The following is a 17573-nucleotide window of genomic DNA, read 5'->3' as shown; positions in this document are numbered from 1 at the left end:
TCACTTTAGTGCAAACAGGATGCATGTTTAGGAATATGTTTTATTCTGTATTAGCATCCTTATTTAACTAGGCAAGTCAGTTAAGAACAAATTCTTATTTTCAATGACAGCCTAGGAACAGTGGGTTAACTGCATTGTTCAGGGGCAGAACGACAGATTTGTACCTTGTCAACTTGGGGATTTGAACTTGCAACCTTTCGGTTACTAGTCCAACACTCTAACCACTAGGCTACCCTGATTTTAGTATTGTGGAGTAACTGCAATGTTGTTCTCTCAACTCTTCTCCAGGTTCATCTGAAGTTGAGGGCGTTGTTTTCAAGTATTGTGGAGTAACTACAATGTTGTTCTCTCAACTCTTCTCCAGGTTCATCTGTAGTTGAGGGCGTTGTTTTTAAGTATTGTGGAGTAACTACAATGTTGTTCTCTCAACTCTTCTCCAGGTTCATCTGTAGTTGAGGGCGTTGTTTTTAAGTATTGTGGAGTAACTACAATGTTGTTCTCTCAACTCTTCTCCAGGTTCATCTGTAGTTGAGGGCGTTGTTTTTAAGTATTGTGGAGTAACTACAATGTTGTTCTCTCAACTCTTCTCCAGGTTCATCTGTAGTTGAGGGCGTTGTTTTTAAGGATTGAGAATCACTTCCTTTTAGGTGGTTGTAGAACTTAACGGCTCTTTTCTGGATTTTGATAATTTGAGGGAATCCTCCTAATTCTGCTCTGCATTATTTGGTGTTTTAGGTTGTACGCATGGGGATATCTTTGCAGAATTCTGCACGAAGTCTCAATTTGGTGTTTGTCCCATTTTGTGAATTCTAGGTTGTTGAAGTATTCTTAGCCAGATCGTACTTGGGGTGTTTTATGTTCATTTGATGGCATAGAAGGCTCTTCTTTCCTTGTCTCTTAGATTGTTTATAGCCTTGTGGAAGTTACCTGTGGTGCTGATGTTTCTGCCAAGTTGGGTATAATTTGTGTGCTCTAGGGCAACAAGGTCTTGGTGGAATTTTTATGTGTGGTCCTGGCAACTGGACCTTTCATGGAACACTTTGTGTTATAACTGTCAGGGCCCAGGTCTGGCAGAATCTGTGCAGAATATCTAGGTGCTGCTGTAGGACCTCCTTAGTTGGGGACAGGAACAACAGATCATCAGCAAACTGTAGACATTTGACTTTAGAGTGTAGTAGGCTGAGGCCAGATGCTTCAGACTGTTCTAGAGCTTTCTCTCTCATAGACTTTATTGACACGGCAAGTTAAATGACTTCCATTGTCAAAGTATACATTTAACAACAATGGTGGGACCAACAGCAATCAATCATAATAATAATAGTAGTGGAGCTGTGATTACCATTAACAGCAACAACAATATTCATGAGAATAACACATCAAATAAATAGTAGTTGGGTAGTCTCAACATGACTGAGAAGTCACATGGCATGTAACTTTGCCCGGCAAGAAACTGAGGCTCAAACATACGGGGAAACTAACAAAGAGTCACTGTCAACCACCAAAACAGGTGGGGGTTTAAAAAAAAAAAAACACTCATGGGGTTGTCACTAAACGTTGACTAGCAACAACAACTAGAACCTGAAAGACGCCCACCATGAGACACACTAAATGTACCCACTAAGAGGCAAGCAAAGGAAAAACCACACACCAAACTTAAAGACAGGCAAGCAAACCAAAAACAGGGAAGATCAGATAAAGGATTGTTTGTCTCAAAATCAAATAGGAAGTGCCAACTAAAAGAATTAACCCTCCACATCTCTCAAGACAACTGGAGCACTGGGCCAGCCACTTAAATATCCCCCTGGGCCAGCCACTCTTAAATATCCCCCTGGGCCAGCCACTCTTAAATATCCCCCTGGGCCAGCCACTCTTAAATATCCCCCTGGGCCAGCCACTCTTAAATATCCCCCTGGGCCAGCCACTCTTAAATATCCCCCTGGGCCAGCCACTCTTAAATATCCCCCTGGGCCAGCCACTCTTAATATCCCCCTGGGCCAGCCACTCTTAAATATCCCCCTGGGCCAGCCACTCTTAAATATCCCCCTGGGCCAGCCACTCTTAAATATCCCCCTGGGCCAGCCACTCTTAAATATCCCCCTGGGCCAGCCACTCTTAAATATCCCCCTGGGCCAGCCACTCTTAAATATCCCCCTGGGCCAGCCACTCTTAAATATCCCCCTGGGCCAGCCACTCTTAATATCCCCCTGGGCCAGCCACTCTTAAATATCCCCCTGGGCCAGCCACTCTTAAATATCCCCCTGGGCCAGCACAGGTAAAACACCTTCCCACTATAATGAGATGACAAACCAGCACAGATGTAACACTGACTAACGAGGTGACACCAGAGTGAGCACAGCCTGTCCTCTCTGGGCAACCAGGTTTGTCTATGACGACAAGTCTCTATGGCCAGACTGTGCTCACTGAGTCTGTACCTAGTCAGTGTTTTCCATCAGTCACAGGGGTCAGATAGTCTGCCACAGTGTACTGTATCAGTCACAGGGGTCAGATAGTCTGCCACAGTGTACTGTATCAGTCACAGGGGTCAGATAGTCTGCCACAGTGTACTGTATCAGTCACAGGGGTCAGATAGTCTGCCACAGTGTACTGTATCAGTCACAGGGGTCAGATAGTCTGCCACAGTGTACTGTATCAGTCACAGGGGTCAGATAGTCTGCCACAGTGTACTGTATCAGTCACAGGGGTCAGATAGTCTGCCACAGTGTACTGTATCAGTCAGATAGTCTGCCACAGTGTACTGTATCAGTCACAGGGGTCAGATAGTCTGCCACAGTGTACTGTATCAGTCACAGGGGTCAGATAGTCTGCCACAGTGTACTGTATCAGTCACAGGGGTCAGATAGTCTGCCACAGTGTACTGTATCAGTCACAGGGGTCAGATAGTCTGCCACAGTGTACTGTATCAGTCACAGGGGTCAGATAGTCTGCCACAGTGTACTGTATCAGTCACAGGGGTCAGATAGTCTGCCACAGTGTACTGTATCAGTCACAGGGGTCAGATAGTCTGCCACAGTGTACTGTATCAGTCACAGGGGTCAGATAGTCTGCCACAGTGTACTGTATCAGTCAGATAGTCTGCCACAGTGTACTGTATCAGTCACAGGGGTCAGATAGTCTGCCACAGTGTACTGTATCAGTCACAGGGGTCAGATAGTCTGCCACAGTGTACTGTATCAGTCACAGGGGTCAGATAGTCTGCCACAGTGTACTGTATCAGTCACAGGGGTCAGATAGTCTGCCACAGTGTACTGTATCAGTCAGATAGTCTGCCACAGTGTACTGTATCAGTCACAGGGGTCAGATAGTCTGCCACAGTGTACTGTATCAGTCAGATAGTCTGCCACAGTGTACTGTATCAGTCACAGGGGTCAGATAGTCTGCCACAGTGTACTGTATCAGTCACAGGGGTCAGATAGTCTGCCACAGTGTACTGTATCAGTCACAGGGGTCAGATAGTCTGCCACAGTGTACTGTATCAGTCAGATAGTCTGCCACAGTGTACTGTATCAGTCACAGGGGTCAGATAGTCTGCCACAGTGTACTGTATCAGTCACAGGGGTCAGATAGTCTGCCACAGTGTACTGTATCAGTCACAGGGGTCAGATAGTCTGTACTGTCTGTTTAGAAACAAATAGTATTGGAGGTTACTTTGATTTCTTGTGGTGTCTTTCCAATAGGTGATATTTTTCTTTTTGTTTTGTGATCATTTGGTTGGTCAGTATTTTCTGAGTGCTGTCCTGAGGCTCTAAGGAAGGGTTGCCCAACCCTCTTCCTGGAGATCTACCGTCCTGAAAACCTACAGGATGGTAGATCTCCAGGAAGAGGGTTGGACTGTAAACCTACAGGATGGTAGATCTCCAGGAAGAGGGTTGGACTGTAAACCTACAGGATGGTAGATCTCCAGGAAGAGGGTTGGACTGATAACCAACAGGATGGTAGATCTCCAGGAATAGGGTTGGACTGATAACCAACAGGACGGTAGATCTCCAGGAAGAGGGTTGGACTGATAACCAACAGGACGGTAGATCTCCAGGAAGAGGGTTGGACTGATAACCAACAGGATGGTAGATCTCCAGGAAGAGGGTTGGACTGATAACCAACAGGACGGTAGATCTCCAGGAAGAGGGTTGGACTGATAACCAACAGGACGGTAGATCTCCAGGAAGAGGGTTGGACTGATAACCAACAGGATGGTAGATCTCCAGGAATAGGGTTGAACAGCCCTGCTCTGTGTGATTGGCTGGTTGACTGCTGTCCTGAGGCTCTATGGGGCTGGTTTGGGTTAGTGAACTGAGCCTCAGATCCAGCTGGTTGACTGCTGTCCTGAGGCTCTATGGGGCTGGTTTGGGTTAGTGAACTGAGCCTCAGAACCAGCTGGCTGAGGGGACTCTTCTTGTTTCATCTCTTGACATTGTAGAGCTGTGTGATGGAATGTTTTGGGGTCACTTGTTTTTAGATGGTTGTAAAATGTGATGTCTCTTTTTTAATATTTGAATAAGGAGGGGGTATTGACCCAATTCTGCTCTACATGTGTTATTTGGAGTTTTTCTTTGCACAATACACTGCATGCAGTATTTCAATTGGATGTTTGTCCCATTCATGAATCATCATCAGTAAAGAGTGAACACCATACTTTGCTGCCAAATAGAGTATTTAATTTTTTTGGGGGGGGGCAGATCCTAATTGGATTGTAACATTTGAATGTTCCTTTTAATGGCATAGAATGCTCTTCTTGCTTTGCCTCCCAGCTCGTTCACAGCCATGTGAAAGCTACACCTGTGTTGCTGACATTCAGTCCTAGATACGTGTCGTTTTTGGTCTGTTTTTTTTAAATAGAACTGTTTGTAAAAAAAAAACAGAATATAATGATATCTGTCAGAGCCCAGGTTAAATAGTTTTGGACTTATCAGCCCTCTCTCTCGCTTTGTCTCTCTCTCTCGCTCATTTGACTTCAGAGTGTATTAGGGTGAGGCCCGGGTGCTTCAGACTGTTCTAGAGCCCTCTCTTTCTCTGTCTCTGCCGGCCTAGCATGCTTAATCTCTGCCTGTCTTTCTGTCTCTCTCTCTCTCTAACCTTCCTCTCTCCCTCCAGTCACCAATGCTGAGCTGGCCCCTACAGACCATCGCTGGGTGGGTGCGTGGTGGATGGGCCTCCTCGTCTCCTCTGCCAGCCTAGCCCTGACCTCCACCCCATACTTCTGCTTTCCTCTATCCTCTCTCCCTCCAGTCACCAATGCTGAGCTGGCCCCTACAGACCCTCGCTGGGTGGGTGCGTGGTGGATGGGCCTCCTCGTCGCCTCTGCCAGCCTAGCCCTGACCTCCACCCCATACTTCTTCTTTCCTCTTTCCCGCTAGTCACCAATGCTGAGCTGGCCCCTACAGACCCTCGCTGGGTGGGTGCATGGTGGATGGGCCTCCTCGTCTCCTCTGCCAGCCTAGCCCTGACCTCCACCCCATACTTCTTCTTTCCTCGCAGCATGCCACTGGAAGGCAATGTAGGTAACACTCTCTCACTAAAGTTCGCATCCCAAAATGGCACCCTATTCCCTACACAGGGCCCCATATGGCTCTGATCAAAAGTAGTGCACTATGTAGGGAAAAGGGTGTCGTTTGGGATGCAGGCATAGATGCTTTTATACACTGCTTATGCGTGTGTTATAAATGGGTCTTGGCTGTTTTAGGAAGTCTTTATGTAGGTAACCACCAAATAAGGTATTACTGAAATTCCCTTGTCAACAACATTTCCAAAACATCAAGGACAAAGCAGTGCTCGGTTATTTTACTTCATTCTTCTTCTGAGAATAATAAATATCTCCCTCAGGGGAAGAATTAAGGTTGTAAGACCGGGGCCCAGACATTAATATATATTATGTATTGTGGTATTTCATTATTTTGAATGACGTGAATAGCTAGAGCTTGAAAATTGTTATTGTCTGGGAAAATATATTTTAATTCACGTTATACTGACCTCTTCTGGCATGAAGCCAGCAGTGCAACTGATCATTTTAGCTGCCATGTACTGTTGATTGAAATTAACTAAGCTAGAATGTTATTGTGAGGGTGATAAAGACAATATGACACTGATGTCAATGAAAATCCGCAGATAACTTGGAGGTACACAGCACACTTCCTCGCCTTTTCGTCACGAGCCGCCCGTCCGTTACTGAGAACTACATACCGGATTTTGAAAAGGGTTGTTAGCATTGGCATTAACGTTAGCATTGGCATTTGCATTAGCATTAAAAAATAAAACGTATTGCCCCAACTTAGCTCAATATCTAGGCATCAGATAAGAACTACAGCATCCATAAAGTGACCATTAGGCTTGCCACCGAAGTTTTGTAGGGACAATAGTTTTGATTAAATGTATAATTTATCTCTGTCACGTACTCAATTCTGTCCATTTATGAATCAACGATGTGCTACCTTTAAATCTCATCGTTCTCAAACAGGGTCAAGGCACTTAGGTTGCCTAGCAACGGCGCTAGTAGCTAGCTAACACCAGTCGGATAAGAGGCAAGCTACACGCAAACGAAGCCAGCTATATTTTGCTATAGAAGGTTTTTCACATGGCTGAAGTCATCTGTGTAAACTATTGGCCTTGACACTTGCGTGTCCTGGTCAGAGAACAAACCTAAACAAACCTAAAGACAAAGAAAAGCTAGAGAATGGTCCCTTTGGTGCTATTGCCAGTTACCTAGCCAACTAACGTTATCCAGAGTCCTAGTTAGTTAGTTACCTATCCCTGCTGCTGTGTTTTTTTTTTTATACCTTTATTTAACAAGTCAGTTAAGAACCAATTCTTATTTTCAATGACGGCCTGGGAACAGTGGGTTAACTGCCTGTTCAGGGGCAGAACGACAGATTTGTACCTTGTCAGCTCGGGGATTTGAACTTGCAATCTTCCAGTATCTAGTCCAACGCTCTACCCTGCCTCCCCTGTGTACTAGAGTCCTAGTTAGTTAGTTACCTATCCCTACTGCCTGTGTACCAGAGTCCTAGTTAGTTAGCTACCTATCCCTACTGCCTGTGTACTAGAGTCCTAGTTAGTTAGTTACCTATCCCTACTGCCTGTGTACCAGAGTCCTAGTTAGTTAGTTACCTATCCCTACTGCCTGTGTACCAGAGTCCTAGTTAGCTACCTATCCCTACTGCCTGTGTACTAGAGTCCTAGTTAGTTAGTTACCTATCCCTACTGCCTGTGTACCAGAGTCCTAGTTAGTTAGCTACCTATCCCTACTGCCTGTGTACTAGAGTCCTAGTTAGTTAGTTACCTATCCCTACTGCCTGTGTACCAGAGTCCTAGTTAGTTAGTTACCTATCCCTACTGCCTGTGTACCAGAGTCCTAGTTAGTTAGTTACCTATCCCTACTGCCTGTGTACCAGAGTCCTAGTTAGTTAGTTACCTATCCCTACTGCCTGTGTACCAGAGTCCTAGTTAGCTACCTATCCCTACTGCCTGTGTACTAGAGTCCTAGTTAGTTAGTTACCTATCCCTACTGCCTGTGTACCAGAGTCCTAGTTAGTTAGCTACCTATCCCTGCTGCTTGTGTACCAGAGTCCTAGTTAGTTAGTTACCTATCCCTTCTGCCTGTGTACCAGAGTCCTAGTTAGTTACCTATCCCTACTGCCTGTGTACCAGAGTCCTAGTTAGTTAGTTACCTATCCCTACTGCCTGTGTACCAGAGTCCTAGTTAGCTACCTATCCCTACTGCCTGTGTACTAGAGTCCTAGTTAGTTAGTTACCTATCCCTACTGCTGTGTACCAGAGTCCTAGTTAGTTAGTTACGTATCCCTGCTGCTGTGTACCAGAGTCCTAGTTAGTTAGTTACCTATCCCTACTGCCTGTGTACCAGAGTCCTAGTTAGCTACCTATCCCTACTGCCTGTGTACTAGAGTCCTAGTTAGTTAGTTACCTATCCCTACTGCCTGTGTACCAGAGTCCTAGTTAGTTAGCTACCTATCCCTGCTGCTTGTGTACCAGAGTCCTAGTTAGTTAGTTACCTATCCCTACTGCCTGTGTACCAGAGTCCTAGTTAGTTAGTTACCTATCCCTACTGCCTGTGTACCAGAGTCCTAGTTAGTTAGTTACCTATCCCTGCTGCTGTGTACCAGAGTCCTAGTTAGTTACCTATCCCTGCTGCTGTGTACCAGAGTCCTAGTTAGTTAGTTACCTATCCCTACTGCCTGTGTACCAGAGTCCTAGTTAGTTAGTTACCTATCCCTACTGCCTGTGTACCAGAGTCCTAGTTAGCTACCTATCCCTACTGCCTGTGTACTAGAGTCCTAGTTAGTTAGTTACCTATCCCTACTGCCTGTGTACCAGAGTCCTAGTTAGTTAGTTACCTATCCCTACTGCCTGTGTACCAGAGTCCTAGTTAGTTAGTTACCTATCCCTACTGCCTGTGTACTAGAGTCCTAGTTAGTTAGTTACCTATCCCTACTGCCTGTGTACCAGAGTCCTAGTTAGTTAGTTACCTATCACTGCTGCTGTGTACCAGAGTCCTAGTTAGTTAGTTACCTATCCCTACTGCCTGTGTACCAGAGTCCTAGTTAGTTAGTTACCTATCCCTACTGCCTGTGTACCAGAGTCCTAGTTAGCTACCTATCCCTACTGCCTGTGTACTAGAGTCCTAGTTAGTTAGTTACCTATCCCTACTGCCTGTGTACCAGAGTCCTAGTTAGTTAGCTACCTATCCCTGCTGCTTGTGTACCAGAGTCCTAGTTAGTTAGTTACCTATCCCTTCTGCCTGTGTACCAGAGTCCTAGTTAGTTACCTATCCCTACTGCCTGTGTACCAGAGTCCTAGTTAGTTAGTTACCTATCCCTACTGCCTGTGTACCAGAGTCCTAGTTAGCTACCTATCCCTACTGCCTGTGTACTAGAGTCCTAGTTAGTTAGTTACCTATCCCTACTGCTGTGTACCAGAGTCCTAGTTAGTTAGTTACGTATCCCTGCTGCTGTGTACCAGAGTCCTAGTTAGTTAGTTACCTATCCCTACTGCCTGTGTACCAGAGTCCTAGTTAGTTAGTTTCCTATCCCTACTGCCTGTGTACCAGAGTCCTAGTTAGCTACCTATCCCTACTGCCTGTGTACTAGAGTCCTAGTTAGTTAGTTACCTATCCCTACTGCTGTGTACCAGAGTCCTAGTTAGTTAGTTACCTATCCCTGCTGCTGTGTACCAGAGTCCTAGTTAGTTAGTTACCTATCCCTGCTGCTGTGTACCAGAGTCCTAGTTAGTTAGTTACCTATCCCTACTGCCTGTGTACTAGAGTCCTAGTTAGTTAGTTACCTATCCCTACTGCCTGTGTACCAGAGTCCTAGTTAGTTAGCTACCTATCCCTACTGCCTGTGTACCAGAGTCCTAGTTAGTTAGTTACCTATCCCTACTGCCTGTGTACCAGAGTCCTAGTTAGTTAGTTACCTATCCCTACTGCCTGTGTACCAGAGTCCTAGTTAGTTAGTTACCTATCCCTACTGCCTGTGTACCAGAGTCCTAGTTAGTTAGCTATCTATCCCTGCTGCTGTGTCCCGGAGTCCTAGAAATGGACCAATAGAAGTATAAAAGGGGTTCCTGCAGATGCAGGCCACACCCTTCTCCATCTTGCTACTAATTGGAGGAGACTGGATGCTCTCCTTCAGTTGAACTCCACCCCTACAGTGACATCACTGGGACACACTTGCTTAATGGCAAGGTGGTGGATTGTGTTCCCTGAAATCTGTACACCAGCTGATCGACGGAGCGCAGGTCCCATCTCTATGCACTTGTTTGTCTTCCAGTCCCCTCTGGACCATCCATCCGCTGTGCGATATCAGAGAAGACCACCGTTGTCCCACGGGAAACATTCTCTGTAGTGTGTTGTGTAATTTATGTTGCATAATCACCTTCCGGTGTCTGAGAAAGTTTGAAGTACAAACAGTTTAAAGTAATAGACCAACATAGCCACTGTAGTAGGTCAAATGTGTGTGCTGGAAAACCTTGGTAGAGCATGGGTGGAGTAGGCATTGTGGTGCTGGTAAACCTTGGTGGAGCATGGGTGGAATAGGCATCGTGGTGCTGTGAAACCTTGGTAGAGCATGGGTGGAATAGGCATCGTGGTGCTGTGAAACCTTGGTAGAGCATGGGTGGAATAGGCATCGTGGTGCTGTGAAACCTTGGTAGAGCATGGGTGGAATAGGCATCGTGGTGCTGGTAAACCTTGGTAGAGCATGGGTGGAATAGGCATTGTGGTGCTGGTAAACCTTGGTAGAGCATGGGTGGAATAGGCATTGTGGTGCTGTAAAACCTTGGTAAAGCATGGGTGGAATATGCATTGTGGTGCTGGTAAAACTTGGTAGAGCATGGGTGGAATAGGCATCGTGGTGCTGTAAAACCTTTGTAGAGCATGGGTGGAATAGGTATTGTGGTGCTGTAAAACCTTGGTAGAGCATGGGTGGAATAGGCATCGTGGTGCTAGTAAACCTTGGTAGAGCATGGGTGGGATAGGCATTGTGGTGCTGGTAAACCTTTGTAGAGCATGGGTGGAATATGCATTGTGGTGCTGGTAAACCTTGGTAGAGCATGGATGGAATATGCATTGTGGTGCTGTAAAACCTTGGTAGAGCATGGGTGGAATAGGCATCGTGGTGCTGGTAAACCTTGGTAGAGCATGGGTGGAGTAGGCATCGTGGTGCTGGTAAACCTTGGTAGAGCATGGGTGGAGTAGGCATCGTGGTGCTGGTAAACCTTGGTAGAGCATGGGTGGAATAGGCATCGTGGTGCTGTAAAACCTTGGTAGAGCATGGGTGGAGTAGGCATCGTGGTGCTGGTAAACCTTGGTAGAGCATGGGTGGAGTAGGCATCGTGGTGCTGGTAAACCTTGGTAGAGCATGGGTGGAGTAGGCATCGTGGTGCTGGTAAACCTTGGTAGAGCATGGGTGGAGTAGGCATCGTGTTGCTGGTAAACCTTGGTAGAGCATGGGTGGAATAGGCATCGTGGTGCTGGTAAACCTTGGTAGAGCATGGGTGGAGTAGGCATCGTGGTGCTGGTAAACCTTGGTAGAGCATGGGTGGAATAGGCATCGTGGTGCTGGTAAACCTTGGTAGAGCATGGGTGGAGTAGGCATCGTGGTGCTGGAAAACCTTGGTAGAGCATGGGTGGAGTAGGCATCGTGGTGCTGGAAAACCTTGGTAGAGCATGGGTGGAATAGGCATCGTGGTGCTGGTAAACCTTGGTAGAGCATGGGTGGAGTAGGCATCGTGGTGCTGGTAAACCTTGGTAGAGCATGGGTGGAATAGGCATCGTGGTGCTGGTAAACCTTGGTAGAGCATGGGTGGAGTAGGCATCGTGGTGCTGGTAAACCTTGGTAGAGCATGGGTGGAGTAGGCATCGTGATGCTGGTCAACCTTGGTAGAGCATGGGTGGAATAGGCATCGTGGTGCTGGTAAACCTTGGTAGAGCATGGGTGGAGTAGGCATCGTGGTGCTGGTAAACCTTGGTAGAGCATGGGTGGAATAGGCATCGTGGTGCTGATAAACCTTGGTAGAGCATGGGTGGAGTAGGCATCGTGGTGCTGAAAAACCTTGGTAGAGCATGGGTGGAGTAGGCATCGTGGTGCTGGAAAACCTTGGTAGAGCATGGGTGGAATACGCATCGTGGTGCTGTGAAACCTTGGTAGAGCATGGGTGGAGTAGGCATCGTGGTGCTGGTAAACCTTGGTAGAGCATGGGTGGAGTAGGCATCGTGGTGCTGGTAAACCTTGGTAGAGCATGGGTGGAATAGGCATCGTGGTGCTGGTAAACCTTGGTAGAGCATGGGTGGAGTAGGCATCGTGGTGCTGGTAAACCTTGGTAGAGCATGGGTGGAGTAGGCATCGTGATGCTGGTCAACCTTGGTAGAGCATGGGTGGAATAGGCATCGTGGTGCTGGTAAACCTTGGTAGAGCATGGGTGGAGTAGGCATCGTGGTGCTGGTAAACCTTGGTAGAGCATGGGTGGAGTAGGCATCGTGGTGCTGAAAAACCTTGGTAGAGCATGGGTGGAGTAGGCATCGTGGTGCTGGAAAACCTTGGTAGAGCATGGGTGGAATACGCATCGTGGTGCTGTGAAACCTTGGTAGAGCATGGGTGGAGTAGGCATCGTGGTGCTGGAAAACCTTGGTAGAGCATGGGTGGAGTAGGCATCGTGGTGCTAGTAAACCTTGGTAGAGCATGGATGGAATAGGCATCGTGGTGCTGGAAAATTACTTTCTTTATCGGCTTCAAACAAATACTTCTCATTGAAAATGTTGTGTTTTGTTTTTAATTGGATGAAAGCTTAGACCTGTAACACAGACCGATTACTTGCAGTCAGTTTCTACAGACAAACTCACTGAGTTACATCAGGTTTTCTAGTAAGCATATAGGTTATATACTGTTGAGAATCACACACAGGCTGGTGAAAGATGAACTCTTTCAAATCAAATCTCATATTCCAGATTCCCATAGCCTCTCATCTGGTATGGCATTTTCTTCTCTCTGCTTGTTTAAGAGACATTTCCAACCAAGGAAAAGATTAAGTAAATTCCTCAAGGGGATTCTCTTCTCTCTCTCTTCAGTCTCGCTCCCTGTCTGTCTCTCTCTCTCTATCTCTCTCTCTAAGATATGACATTGAAAAATATTGCACGAATAGTGAAATCAAAACTGATGCTCCTCTGCTTTCTTCTCCCCTTCTGAAAATACATTTTCCAAAATGAAAGCTTAAATTATTCTTTCTACTGTTCTTCAACATTAACGGGGCAATCTGTAGTTGCTGTATAAATGTTTTGACTTAATATAAATTAATAATAATATATATATAATTATTATATATATATATTATATAATATAATATGTACCTATTGATTCTTAAAATAATATAGCTGAGAAATGCCGACTTCAATTGTTGTACCCCATCAAAACCCCAAATATTTAAGCTTGTTTTTACGCCAATGTTTGTAAACAAAGTCAATGTAAACAACGTCAATGTAAACAACGTCAATGTAAACAAAGTCAATGTAAACGAACACTGTACAGCCTCATATAACATGGTTGAAACGGGCATGTTGATCTCATGGATGGTCAGTCCTTGCATCCATAGGTCTGTCTATGAATTTAAGAGTGGTAACATTTCTCCAGCCACAGAAACAGGGCCGGGGACTTTGCTTTGTTACTGTTTCTACTGTTGAATGTATTTGTAATTCTACACTGTAATGTATTATTTCCTAGGTAAGTGGAACTGACATTCTGAATGAAGGCTCCGAAAAGCCTGAGATCTCACTGCTTGATTTCCTTAAGAGTAAGTCCTCTATTGGCTGGCTGGCTGGCTGGCTGGCAGACACACACACACACACACACACACACACACAGTATTGTGTGTTTGGTAGAATTTTACTGAGAATCTGCCTGGTGGTTACAGTAGCCCTTAGTTAACTAATTTATGTATTTTTTGTGTCTGTCTTTCTGCCTGTCTCTGTGTGTCCTCTCTGTTCCTCTCTCCCCAGTGTTCCCCAGGCTGTTTGTTCGTCTGCTCCTCAGTCCTCTGTTCCTGCTGTTGGTTCTGTCTCAGTGCTGTTTCTCTTCAGTCATCGCTGGACTCGCCACCTTCCTCAACAAATTCCTGGAGAGACAGTACAGCACGACTGCCGCTTACAGCAGCCTCCTCATAGGTCAGTACAACACTACTGTCTCCTCATAGGTCAGTACAGAACACTACAGCCTCCTCATAGGTCAGTACAGAACACTACTGCCTCTTCATAGGTCAGTACAACACTACAGCCTGCTCATAGGTCAGTACATAACACTACTGTATCCTCATAGGTCAGAACAGAACACTACTGTCTCCTCATAGGTCAGTACAACACTACTGTCTCCTCATAGGTCAGTACAGAACACTACTGCCTCCTCATAGGTCAGTACAACACTACAGCCTGCTCATAGGTCAGACATAACACTACTGTCTCCTCATAGGTCAGTACAGAACACTACAGCCTCCTCATAGGTCAGTACAGAACACTACAGCCTCCTCATAGGTCAGTACAGAACACTACAGCCTCCTCATAGGTCAGTACAACACTACAGCCTCCTCATCGGTCAGTACAACACTACTGTCTCCTCATAGGTCAGTACAGAACACTACAGCCTCCTCATAGGTCAGTACAGAACACTACACTCTCCTCATAGGTCAGTACAGAACACTACTGTCTCCTCATAGGTCAGTACAACACTACAGCCTCCTCATAGGTCAGTACAGAACACTACAGCCTCCTCATAGGTCAGTACAGAACACTACTGTCTCCTCATAGGTCAGTACAATACTACAGCCGCCTCATAGGTCAGTTCAACACTACAGCCTCCTCATAGGTCAGTACAGAACACTACTGTCTCCTCATAGGTCAGTACAATACTACAGCCGCCTCATAGGTCAGTTCAACACTACTGTCTCCTCATAGGTCAGTACAGAACACTACAGCCTCCTCATAGGTCAGTACAGAACACTACAGCCTCCTCATAGGTCAGTACAACACTACAGCCTCCTCATCGGTCAGTACAACACTACTGTCTCCTCATTGGTCAGTACAGAACACTACAGCCTCCTCATAGGTCAGTACAGAACACTACACTCTCCTCATAGGTCAGTACAGAACACTACTGTCTCCTCATAGGTCAGTACAACACTACAGCCTCCTCATAGGTCAGTACAGAACACTACAGCCTCCTCATAGGTCAGTACAGAACACTACTGTCTCCTCATAGGTCAGTACAATACTACAGCCGCCTCATAGGTCAGTTCAACACTACAGCCTCCTCATAGGTCAGTACAGAACACTACTGTCTCCTCATAGGTCAGTACAATACTACAGCCGCCTCATAGGTCAGTTCAACACTACTGTCTCCTCATAGGTCAGTACAGAACACTACAGCCTCCTCATAGGTCAGTACAGAACACTACAGCCTCCTCATAGGTCAGTACAACACTACAGCCTCCTCATCGGTCAGTACAACACTACTGTCTCCTCATAGGTCAGTACAGAACACTACAGCCTCCTCATAGGTCAGTACAGAACACTACACTCTCCTCATAGGTCAGTACAGAACACTACTGTCTCCTCATAGGTCAGTACAACACTACAGCCTCCTCATAGGTCAGTACAGAACACTACAGCCTCCTCATAGGTCAGTACAGAACACTACAGCCTCCTCATAGGTCAGTACAGAACACTACTGTCTCCTCATAGGTCAGTACAATACTACAGCCGCCTCATAGGTCAGTTCAACACTACAGCCTCCTCATAGGTCAGTACAGAACACTACAGCCTCCTCATAGGTCAGTACAACACTACAGCCTCCTCATAGGTCAGTACAGAACACTACTGTCTCCTCATACGTCAGTACAACACTACTGTCTCCTCATAGGTCAGTACAGTACTACTGTCTCCTCATAGGTCAGTACAACACTACACACACACACAAAGAGAGAGAGACATACGCCATAATTCCTCTGTGTGTGTATGTGTCTCCTTGTTGATCCACTATGTGGAACAGGGGAATTATGGTTTATCTGCCCCCTTGTTGATCCACTATGTGGAACAGGGAAATTATGGTTTATCTGCCCCCTTGTTGATCCACTATGTGGAACAGGGGAATTATGGTTTATCTGCCCCCTTGTTGATCCACTATGTGGAACAGGGGAATTATGGTTTATCTGCCCCCTTGTTGATCCACTATGTGGAACAGGGAAATTATGGTTTATCTGCCCCCTTGTTGATCCACTATGTGGAACAGGGGAATTATGGTTTATCTGCCCCCTTGTTGATCCACTATGTGGAACAGGGGAATTATGGTTTATCTGCCCCCTTGTTGATCCACTATGTGGAACAGGGGAATTATGGTTTATCTGCCCCCTTGTTGATCCACTATGTGGAACAGGGGAATTATAGTGGATCAACAAGGGGGCAGATACGCCATGTGGAACAGGGGAATTATGGTTTATCTGCCCCCTTGTTGATCCACTATGTGGAACAGGGGAATTATGGTGTATGTGTCTCCTTGTTGATCCACTATGTGGAACAGGGGAATTATGGTTTATCTGCCCCCTTGTTGATCCACTATGTGGAACAGGGGAATTATGGTTTATCTGCCCCCTTGTTGATCCACTATGTGGAACAGGGGAATTATGGTGTATGTGTCTCCTTGTTGATCCACTATGTGGAACAGGGGAATTATGGTTTATCTGCCCCCTTGTTGATCCACTATGTGGAACAGGGGAATTATGGTTTATCTGCCCCCTTGTTGATCCACTATGTGGAACAGGGGAATTATGGTTTATCTGCCCCCTTGTTGATCCACTATGTGGAACAGGGAATTATGGCGTATCTGCCCCCTTGTTGATCCACTATGTGGAACAGGGGAATTATGGTTTATCTGCCCCCTTGTTGATCCACTATGTGGAACAGGGGAATTATGGTTTATCTGCCCCCTTGTTGATCCACTATGTGGAACAGGGAATTATGGTTTATCTGCCCCCTTGTTGATCCACTATGTGGAACAGGGGAATTATGGCGTATCTGTAAATGATAGCATTCATGAAGCTAGCAGGCACGTTCTTCACACGCTAGGAACCTGCTGTATTTCCTCCATTCAAATAGAAAAAGGTACCTCTCACTCCCAAAACACACACTGGAGACTCACACACAAAGTCTTTGAACAATGGGATGTTCTCTGTCTTTGAACAATGGGATGTTCTCTGTCTTTGAACAATGGGATGTTCTCAGTCTTTGAACAATGGGATGTTCTCAGTCTTTGAACAATGGGATGATCTCCGTCTTTGAACAATGGGATGTTCTCAGTCTTTGAACAATGGGCTGTTCTCGGTCTTTGAACAATGGGATGTTCTCCGTCTTTGAACAATGGGATGTTCTCAGTCTTTGAACAATGGGATGTTCTCAGTCTTTGAACAATGGGATGTTCTCAGTCTTTGAACAATGGGATGTTCTCAGTCTTTAACAATGGGATGTTTTCAGTCTTTAAGGCCGAGTATAGCCCACACACCCCTGGGCCAGACTACACTCAATCATAGGACCTACTGAAGAGATGAGTCTTCAATAAAGACTTAAAGGTTGAGACCGAGTCTGCGTTTCTCACATGGATAGGCAGACCATTCCATAAAAATGGAGCTCTATAGGAGAAATCCCTGCCTCCAGCTGTTTGATTAGAAATTCTAGGGACAGTAAGGAGGCCTGCGTCTTGTGACCGTAGCGTACGTGTAGGTATGTATGGCAGGACCAAATCGGAAAGATAGGTAGGAGCAAGCCCATGTAATGCTTTGTAGGTTAGCAGTAAAACCTTGAAATCAGCCCTTTCCTTAACAGGAAGCCAGTGTAGAGAGGCTAGCACTGGAGTAATATGATCACATTTTTGTTGGTTCTAGTCAGGATTCTAGCAGCAGTGTTTAGCACTAACTGATGTTTATTTAGTGCTTTATCCGGGTAGCCGGAAAGTAGAGCATTGCAGTAGTCTAACCTAGAAGTGACAAAGCATGGATACATTTTTCTGCATCAT

The 17573-nt window shown here is 45.9% G+C and overlaps 1 protein-coding gene across 1 annotated transcript in view; it reads left to right on the top strand.

Moving 5' to 3' along the window:
- Positions 1-17573, top strand: part of LOC109881099 (solute carrier organic anion transporter family member 2A1) — a 91004-nt gene that overhangs the window by 47822 nt on the left and 25609 nt on the right. Inside the window, exons 6-8 of the mRNA XM_031822321.1 lie at positions 5373-5512; positions 13242-13311; positions 13517-13681. Coding sequence (XP_031678181.1) covers positions 5373-5512; positions 13242-13311; positions 13517-13681 — 375 coding nt within the window. The remainder of the gene's footprint in view (positions 1-5372; positions 5513-13241; positions 13312-13516; positions 13682-17573) is intronic.

The sequence above is a fragment of the Oncorhynchus kisutch genome, linkage group LG4 (genome assembly GCF_002021735.2).
Source record: "Oncorhynchus kisutch isolate 150728-3 linkage group LG4, Okis_V2, whole genome shotgun sequence".
Taxonomy (NCBI): Eukaryota; Metazoa; Chordata; class Actinopteri; order Salmoniformes; family Salmonidae; genus Oncorhynchus; species Oncorhynchus kisutch.
The sequence above is the reverse complement of the archived record's forward strand: the minus strand, read 5'-3'. Positions and strand labels throughout refer to the sequence as shown.